Source organism: Brassica napus, chromosome C4, assembly GCF_020379485.1.
Source record: "Brassica napus cultivar Da-Ae chromosome C4, Da-Ae, whole genome shotgun sequence".
NCBI lineage: Eukaryota > Viridiplantae > Streptophyta > Magnoliopsida > Brassicales > Brassicaceae > Brassica > Brassica napus.
In genome coordinates this window covers 34,538,764-34,548,124 of record NC_063447.1, presented here as the reverse complement: position 1 = coordinate 34,548,124, position 9,361 = coordinate 34,538,764, and the positions used below count along the sequence as shown (strand labels likewise).

At 37.3% G+C, this 9,361-nt stretch overlaps 1 protein-coding gene across 1 annotated transcript; it reads right to left on the bottom strand.

The window, feature by feature from the left end:
- Positions 1-589: 589 nt before the first annotated feature.
- On the bottom strand, positions 590-3,343 carry LOC111205314 (probable methyltransferase PMT22). The gene is made up of 7 exons (XM_022700957.2): positions 2,748-3,343; positions 2,344-2,493; positions 2,000-2,270; positions 1,813-1,923; positions 1,330-1,738; positions 1,057-1,251; positions 590-962 (listed from the first exon to the last, which is right to left on the bottom strand). The coding sequence occupies exons 1-7, from the start codon at positions 3,243-3,245 to the stop codon at positions 779-781; spliced, it is 1,818 nt and encodes a 605-aa protein (XP_022556678.1). The 5' UTR covers positions 3,246-3,343; the 3' UTR covers positions 590-778.
- Positions 3,344-9,361: the final 6,018 nt, after the last annotated feature.

The following is a 9,361-nucleotide window of genomic DNA, read 5'->3' as shown; positions in this document are numbered from 1 at the left end:
AAAAATAACTAGCGATTCAAAAAACTAAGAAATGTCCCATTCATTAGAATTGTCGATAAGAAAAGAGAGATTCTTATAACACAGAGATCTTTTGAATCTCAATGGATGGTTTTAAGGTTTCGCACAAATATTGAGCTCACAGGCGATTAAACAACACGTTTTCTGCAAGCCTTCGATATGTGCTCTTACGCATACGCGAATTAAAGAAGTAAAACAACCATAGGACCAAACTGAATTGAAAGAAAAATCAAGAACATGAACTAGTTTCATCGAAAGGTTGTACTTTTTTGCAGATTCTAAAACGAGTCTGTAGTAGAGTTTAGCTTCGTCGATGCGAGGGAACAGTAATATAACGGCTCAGGGGTTCTGTAACTAGGGTTTTTACCAGGGAGCTTGCGACAAAGAGACTTATGTGTGTTGTTTCTCTGTTTTGTCCTTTTAATTTTCTCTTCATATCTTTAATAGGCCCATTTAGGAGCCCGTTATATGATTCAGGCCCACTATCAAAACTAAGATCACTGAAAACTCAATTTCTTTTTATATTCAGATTTCCTCTCACAGTCTCTTCCATCTCACAGAAACAAACTAATGAATGAAATAAGATTCATTTTGAAATTCTATTGAAGTATTATATGTAGAACATTATCAAAATTGTTTCGAGTCAATTTGATTCCCTATACTTTTCCAAAAATCAGAAAAAATCCGTACACAAAAAATCCCTGAACAACTTCTAATCATAGTTCCTTGAATCCTTATATAGAGGATGAATGTTTTGTGCTTATGGACGCCACGATGACTTCAACCCAACAAGGAACTTGCCTTTGTACACATTCGTTGACCACCGTAGAGATAAAAGAATAGGGTTAAGCTTCTTCATCATTTCAACGGTGTCTTGCACCACAAGGTATCCTCCTGGTCTCACTATTCTATCTATTTCCACTACCACTTCCACCAAATCACACCTGATAAAACCAAAAAAAAACATCATGTAGTTTTGCTACTGATTCGAAAAACAACAAGCTTGTAGGCAGAATCATAAGTTTTTTTTTTGTTTACCTTTGAGAAAGATTGGTGAGAAGGAAACTAGAGTGCAAGAGATCATATGATCTAGGGTACGTGTTGAAAGACTCACACCATTCATGGTAAATCCCTATCAGCCCTCTGTCGAAAATCATTGATAATGTGTCTTCACCTTGTACAGGAACCACATTCATCACCCATAGAGGTTTGTTTATAAGAGCAGCTGCAAATCTGAACCCCAAAAATCAAGAAGATAATGTAAGAAAAATCTTTATCTGAACTAAACCTATATCAAGAATAGTATCTCACCCTCCATAACCAGCATTCATGTCCATCACGTTATGAATCTTGGTCCAGTTTATAGCTAAACCGTTTAAGTAGATATCTGACACGGTTTCAGACCAGAGTCTTGTGTCTTCTCTGAAACTCTCTTCACTGATCTGCTCTGTAACCGGCCTATCGGCTAACCTTCCAGGCCATTGGGAAGGCCACTTTCCGGATAAACCGACCGGTACTTTCGGTACACAGCTAAGCAGAGGAGTGTACCATGAACTGTTCTTCTTTGTGTCTTCTTCATTACAAAGAGGAGGTTCATTGTTCTTACGGGCTCCATAACAAGAATCCGAGTCTGGTTTCTGGTAAATCACAAACCCAACTTTTGTGAAACGGGTCCTCGCCACAACTTTCCAACACATTGATGTAGTCAAAGACTCCATAGCTACAAGAAACAAAAAAACAACATTCATAAAAAACCTTGACGTGTGCTAGAAGTAACCAAGAATATATACTAACTTTTCCAAACGTTACGGTGCCCTTCATCGTGTTGATAAACCGGTGTAGCTGACCAAACAAAGAACCCTCCAGGCCTTAGAATCCGGTTAAGTTCCAAAAGCGGTCTACCACCTACAACATGAAACTTTATTATATACACATAATAATCATAAAAAGCTAAGGTTAAATTAGTTGTATTATATCAAACCGTATCCGTGCCAATGGACTCTGCATCTTGCGCAGTGGATAACATCGTAAGCATTATCAGGAAATGGAAGCTTTTGAGTTCCAATAACAGCTAGTGTAGCGGGGATTCCACGTTCTAATGCAAACTGAATCTGAGCTTCGTGTTCGTCTTTAGGAGCAAAGGACATTGTGATCACGTTTTTGTCTAGTAACGTCCCACCAAAGCTAGCCACACCGCAACCAACGTCGAGAACCACTCTTACTTTCTTTCCCCATTCAAGAACAGGTAACGTCTATGGAAAAACAAGAACCGTAAAGTTAAAAGAAAAGTGGAGAGATAACAGTGTTGTTTTGTTATGTATATACCTTTTGTATGTAGTTGATGTAGTGAATCACACCGTCTTTGAACTGAGTTCCACCTCCAGGGAAGACAAAGAAAGGTCCGGTTTTACGAATCCAGTTCTGGTCTTTCTTGTAGTCTACAAGCTTGGGGTGAGGCGCATTATCATACCATATCTACACAAACACAAGAGTTTAGAAAAGCAGAACAAGAACAGAGGACAATGCTCTAATCAAGAAGCAGAACAAGAACATAGGTACTAATCTACTGTCTAATGAAGAAGCAGAACAAAAACAGAGGTACTAATCTGATCTAGAAGCAGAACAAGAACAGAGGACAATGTTTAATCAAGAAGCAGAACAAGAACAGAGGTATTAATCTTAATCTAAATCAAGAAGCAGAACAAGAACCAAGAAAGCGAGTCTCTCACCATGTCTCTGCTCTTAGGCCAAGGCAAAGGAACCTTGTAGCGTTTTGGCAAAGGAACGAGGCATCTAGGTGCAAGCACAGGACAGTGCCTCTCTCTGTGCTCCATGTTCCTCTTAGACTTGAGTTTCTTGATGGCTTTCACGTTATCCAAACACGGCATGTAATCTGGACTCTCGCATCTCTTCCACTCCACCTTCAAACTAGTCTTGTCTTTAACCCAATCCATTTCCAAATCTTGATCAACCGGTTCATCATCGTCGACGACGGGGGTCTGAGAGACCGGTGGTTCCGGAGGGGGTGGAGGGCTGTCCACGGTGGTGGGACTAGAGGTTGGTGTGAAGGTGGGGACGTCGGAGAGCGAAGAGCGACGGAGGTAAGAGAGAGACAAGTAAGGGAAGAGATCGATGGTGTCGTTGGTTAAGAGGAGGATCGTGACTGATACGAGCAAGATTGAGAGAACGCATAGGCCTGAGAATTTACGGCTTTGGAAGATGTTCATCGTCTTTTCTTTCTTCCACGCAACAGAGAAGGAGAGACTCTGATCGATCTTGGGAGAAGAGTAGCGATTGTGTTTATGTGTTGAGAGCTAAAAATAGAAAACAAGATTGGCAATAAAAAAATAACTATGCATGAGACACGTGTCGTTTTATTACTTGTTATGACGTAATGTGAGATAGGGAAATAATCTATGTATATCTTTCCTTGTGAAGCCATGATGTGTATTATTTGATGTGCAAGTTAGTGGATGAATGAATATGCCTGAGAATATATAAGGAGACAAAAACATGGTGACAACTAGTATAAACCGTAAACCAGAAATCTTTAATTTATCTATCCGGTTAGTGGCTTTCCCTTATGTTCTCAACAGAGGCGGACCTATGTGGACAAATGGGGTGTCAAATGACACATGTTAAAATTATATAAACAGTTTTTACCATGTAACACTGAAGATTCTGTAGAACATTTGATTACTTACCCCATCTATTAACCCCTCATAACTCAAGTTCAACATTCATGAAGTACACTTTTTCTTCGTTTTTCTAAATTATTGTTGTATTGGGTTTTGGCCCACATTCTCTGACCTCCCTTATAGATGATTCTGGGTCCGCCACTGATTCTCAAATGAACCATACAAAAAGTTTTGTGTGAGAATGTTGGTAAAAAAAAAGAAGAACATGTCTTCAACTAATATTGAATCAATAAAGCTGGAAAAAGATTTTGGTTCGGGGTTATGCAAAGGTTTTCGCTTAAGAAGAAAATTCACCACAAGAATTTCGTAGCCCGAGATTCCATAACTACATAATGATCCTAAGAAAGAAAAACAGACTCCGTCCTATTGAAACTCTTGTGCCTCTTATAGCTGCCATCGTATATTATGTTCATGTTGTGGAAGCATAAACTAAAAAGATATGCACCTCACTTTCTGTATAATGTGTGCACAATTTGCGATGTGTTTTTATGTATTATAGAATTGAGATACCTAATTTCATAATATTTTTAACTAGGTGGTTCACCAGCACTTTTGCTCGGGCGCGAATATTTAAGAAAAACTAAATAATAATTATTTTGGTAATATTTTTATTAGTTTTAGCTTTTGTTTGTTTTTTGTATTTTGTTTGTTATTTTAATTTCAGTTTTAGTTTATGGATTGTTTAGTTGCTTTGTTTGAATGTTACAGAGCATTCACCTTCGTCACGATATTTATTTCTGAAATTGTATAGTGGTTTAAATTTGGTAAAATTAATTTATTTTTGTTAATGTTGTTAATTATTATTGTAGTATCATATTTTGATTACTTTGGTTAATTATTTGAGTTTCAATAAATTTGTGAAAACCCACTAATCATTTAACAGTTCATAAACTAATAAAATCTAATAATTGAGAAAAAATATAATCCTCGAATATTTACAAAACCTCATGATATTCACTTTGATCAATCTTCAAATATTTACAAAACTCCATGCTATTCACTTTGATCATGCATGATCAAATAGACGAAATACAACAGATCAAGAAGTGTTCTTAACATTCTCGAACATGCATATTTCCGGCACTCAAAATATAATGGTGGATAGTCTTGGACATGATGCTCGAGTTCAAACGTCCTTATTTGTTTTCATAGATTTAGAATTTCATTTTTGGTTAGCAGAATCTTAATCAGATTTGTTTATATTGATAACAAAAAAGATTTAAATATAGATAATTTTTCTGATGAAAACTATTGGAACTTTTTTTATTTTACGAAAATACATATTTTTCTGAATAAAAAGAAAATTCTAAAAATAGATGAAAATATGATAATTAAGATTTATGTCAAAATTTTGATAGTTTAGATTTGCAGTATGATATTCCAAACTAACGTAGGGTATTGTATAGTTATCACCTAGTAATCTCTATTAAATAAATAAGATAACTTAATTTCATTTTTCCTTCCTAACTAAATCAAATTGTATAGTTAAATAACTAATTAAGTAACTTAATTTTCCTTTCTAACGTAGGAATTGAATTGTAGAAAATAGAAAAAAAATGTAAATAAGGAAAAGATAATTCTTATAAATCTTGCTAACATATTAAAGTGACTCAGATTATATGTAAATATTTTTTAAAAAGGACAAGGAAATATATTTTTAAAATTTAAATATTTTTAAAATGTAAATATTTTTTAAAATGTAAATATTTTTTTAAAATATTTTTTAAAAATATATGTAAATATTTAAAATGACTCAGATTATAATAATATGATTTATTAAAGTGACTCAGATTATAATAATTTTTAAAAAGGAAATATATGATTTATTAAAGTGACTCAGATATAATAATATGTAAATATGAACTGATGGGAGTTTCAAATATATTAATAACAAAAAAAAAACTAATAAGCCACTACAAGAAAACATCACCTTAACGAGGGCGGTTTTCCTCGTTATTTCGTCGTAAAAGAGGCTTTACGACGAAATAGCGAGGAAGCGCGTTTGCTCGTTACTCGTCCGTCGTAACACATATTTCCTCGCTAATTCGTCGTAACTTAGCGAGGAATATATTTCGTCGTAAAGACGAAGTAGGGCGATTCGTCGTAAAGACCACGTCAATATTCCACGCAAAGACGTCGCTACAATTCCTCGTAAATACCTCGAAATGAGTTCCTCGTAACCTACACGTAAATACCTTGAAAGAGTTTCCTCGCAAAATACACGTAACAACCACGAAACGATTTTCTCGTAAAATACTCGTAAACTTTTCCTCGTTATTTCCTCGCAAATGTTTCCTCGTAAAATAGTCGTTAATTGTTTCTCGTCATTTCCTCGTAAGGTTTCCACGTAAAGAGGTCGTACATTAGCTACGAATTTACTTCGTTTTTATTATTTTTACAGAATTTAAAAATATAATTAAAAAATAATTAAAATTATTTAATTTAATAATAAATTAAAATTTAAAATAAAAATAAATCAAAATGAAAATATTTTATATATAAATAAGTTTTGAATTTATATAATACAACAACCAAAAAAAAAACTAAGGGTCGTTCATCGCCCGGTAGAATTCATCACTCCTCCTCGTAACATCCGCCTCGTTATGTACGTCGGATGACTCGCCTTGAATGGGATGTTGTTGTCGCATGTTCCTCAACATGGACTCCCATTCCGGATTTGTGGCCGCAATAACGTCCAAGAAACCCTCGACTCCACCCATACGAGATTTTGTCGCGGTCAACTCGTTACGCAGCTGAGCGGACTCTCTACGCAGCTCAGTGACTTCATCATCCCGTCGCTGACCATAAGACGATGTCGCTCTCGGAACATCGTTGACGGAACCAATACCCAACGTCCGTCCCTTTTTTTAGGGACAACCTTAAAAACAAAAAATAAATATTGTAAGTAAAAATTTAAAGTTAAATTAAATGAATAATAAAAAATTAATTTTTTTGAAAATTTACCTCCTCGTAAATCTTATCCACGTCAAGTGTGGATAAGGTGACGGGTAATCCGTCGGTAGACTGCTGGGTCAGCTGAGTCTGGCGGTCTTCAACCCGAGCAACTACGTCGTTGTAGATTTGCTCGGACTTGCCATCTACAAATACGCCCGCCTTGTTCTTGTGGGTCCTCTCGTAAAGTTCCATAAGAGAAGGGAGATGTCCCGTCTCTTTGGCCTAAAAAACAGTTAAGAAAGTTAGAATAAATTAATATATATATTAAAAAATTATTTAATAAAATATTTAATTACCATTTCCAAACGGACACCGGCGTGGGGTTTTTGGCCCGTAGTGTGAAGCATCGGCCCGTTCCCGTGCTCATCGACCGTGTTACGGGAGTTAGAGCAAGCCTGGGCGATTCTAATGGAATCAGGAAGGCGCCAATAACGGATGAGGCCATCCCACACATCCGTGGTGAGCTCAGCGGGTTTGCCACGCTCATACCCCTTCACGATCCAGTCACCCTTCCAGTTGGAGACCGTGTCCAACAAGCGAACTTTCGCCTTCGCGTTAAACTTCTTCCTCACCCTCTCAGTGATCCCCAAGGCCCAAGTATATTTTTGCTGTTGGAAAAATAAATTAACAATTAGTTTTTTAGAAAGTATATATATAAATCATGAAAAAATTAAAGTATATATAATTAATTAATAGAAACTTACAGCGTAAATTTTGAACCACGTCTTTCTGACGTAGTGAGGCGTCTTACTCCAGTTTGGATGTGGCATGGAGAAGTAACCCTTGATCGTGTCGGTTACGTCCGATGCAAGACATCCGTCAACCCCCCACCTGGAAAATACAAATTTAAAATATAAATTATTTTTTAATGTTATAAAAGAAATTTAAACGAATTAAAAAAAAATTAATGCAACATACCACAAAGTTCCGTCCGGTCGGTCTGGGTCGATGACTGGTAAACCTTCTCTGCCTGGCAGACTGAGAATGTCCTCTACAGTGTACTGCGAGTAAGGAGCACTCGGAGGCACCATCAAATCAGGATGAATATCGGCGGCCATCGGAGGTGCCATCGGAGGAGGCACAGGAGGAGGCATCGGAGGAGGCACATGAGGAGCCGATGGTGCAGTAGAAGAAGTAGACCCAGAGACTCTCTGAGTGTACTGAGTCTCGGGGACAGTCTCCTGGCCCGAAGAACTGGGAGCGGAAGAAGAGGCCGGGTCTAAACGACTACCCGGCTCACCGAAGATCTCTCTGTAATGGGCAGTAAGTCTTCCTTTTCGAACCTGGAAAAAAAATGAAAATTTTAAAATTAACATCAACAATATATTTCCCAACATTATCCACATAATCAACACTAAACAACATAAAATCCGCAAACCTATCTAAATTCCCTATACTAACCACCTAATCTATCATAAACTAACCAAATTAGAGAGGAATCAGAGAGGCTAACCATTGCTACGAAATGGAGAGGAAGTAGAGAGGAAGTAGAGAGGAAAGAAAGAGTGAGCGCTCGGGTGTATATATAAGATTACATATCGTCGCAAATTCCTCGTAAGTTTACGACGAAATAGCGAGCAGTTACAAAGGCCCGTCTTTTTTTTTACGAGGAAATTGCGAGGAATCACAAAGGCCCGTGTTTTTTTATACGAGGTATTAACGACGATTTACCTTACGAGGAATTAACGAGGCTTGCTTTCCTATAAATATACCCACAACTCTCACTCTCAAACCACACACAAACTCCCAAATCACACCTTATCTCAAATCACAATCCTCAAAAAAATCCTATTCAAATTATAAATATTTGAAAAAAATAGGAAAAGGAGAAGATATTAGAATTCATGTGGGCGAGACTTACGTATTATAATTGCTGGAAGTCTTGCCACATGTTAATCTGGTATTTCTCTCCTTTTCCTTTTTTTTCAAGTTTGTACACTACGAGATATTTACGACGATTTGTACTTACGTGGAATTAACGGGTTTATGTATAAATCCGTTTACGTGGTCTTTACGACGATTTCTGCTTACGTGGAATTAACGAGTGTTTTGTTTAAATCATTTTACGTGGTAGTTACGACGATTTCATCCTACGAGGACTTTACGACGATTTGTGCTTACGTGGAATTAACGAGTGTTATGTTTAAATCCCTAGAATCCGAAACCCGAAACCCGAAACCCGAAACCCAAACCCGAAACCCGAAACCCCATACCCGAAACCCCAAACCCCAACCCCCAAACCCGAAACCCGAAACCCAAACCCCCATCTTTAATTTTCTACTTCATATATTCCAAACCCCATATTTAATTTTAAGTTTCGTCGTTATTTTTAACGAGTGTTATGGTTAAATCCCTAGAACCCGAAACCCGAAACCCGAAACCCGAAACCCGAAATCCGAAACCCGAAACCCGAAATCCAAAACCCGAAACCCCAAACCCCGAACACCTAAACCCGAAACCCCAAACCCGAAACCAAAAACCCGAAACCCGAAACCCGAAATCCAAAACCCGGAACCCCAAAACCCGAAACCCCAAACCCCAAACCCGAAACCCGAAACCCGAAACCCCAAACCCCAAACCCCATATTCCTTATTTTCTACTTCATATATTCCAAACCCCATATTTATTTTTAGGTTTCGTCGTTATTTCCTCGTTGTATTACGTTATATTTACGACGATTTCATCCTACG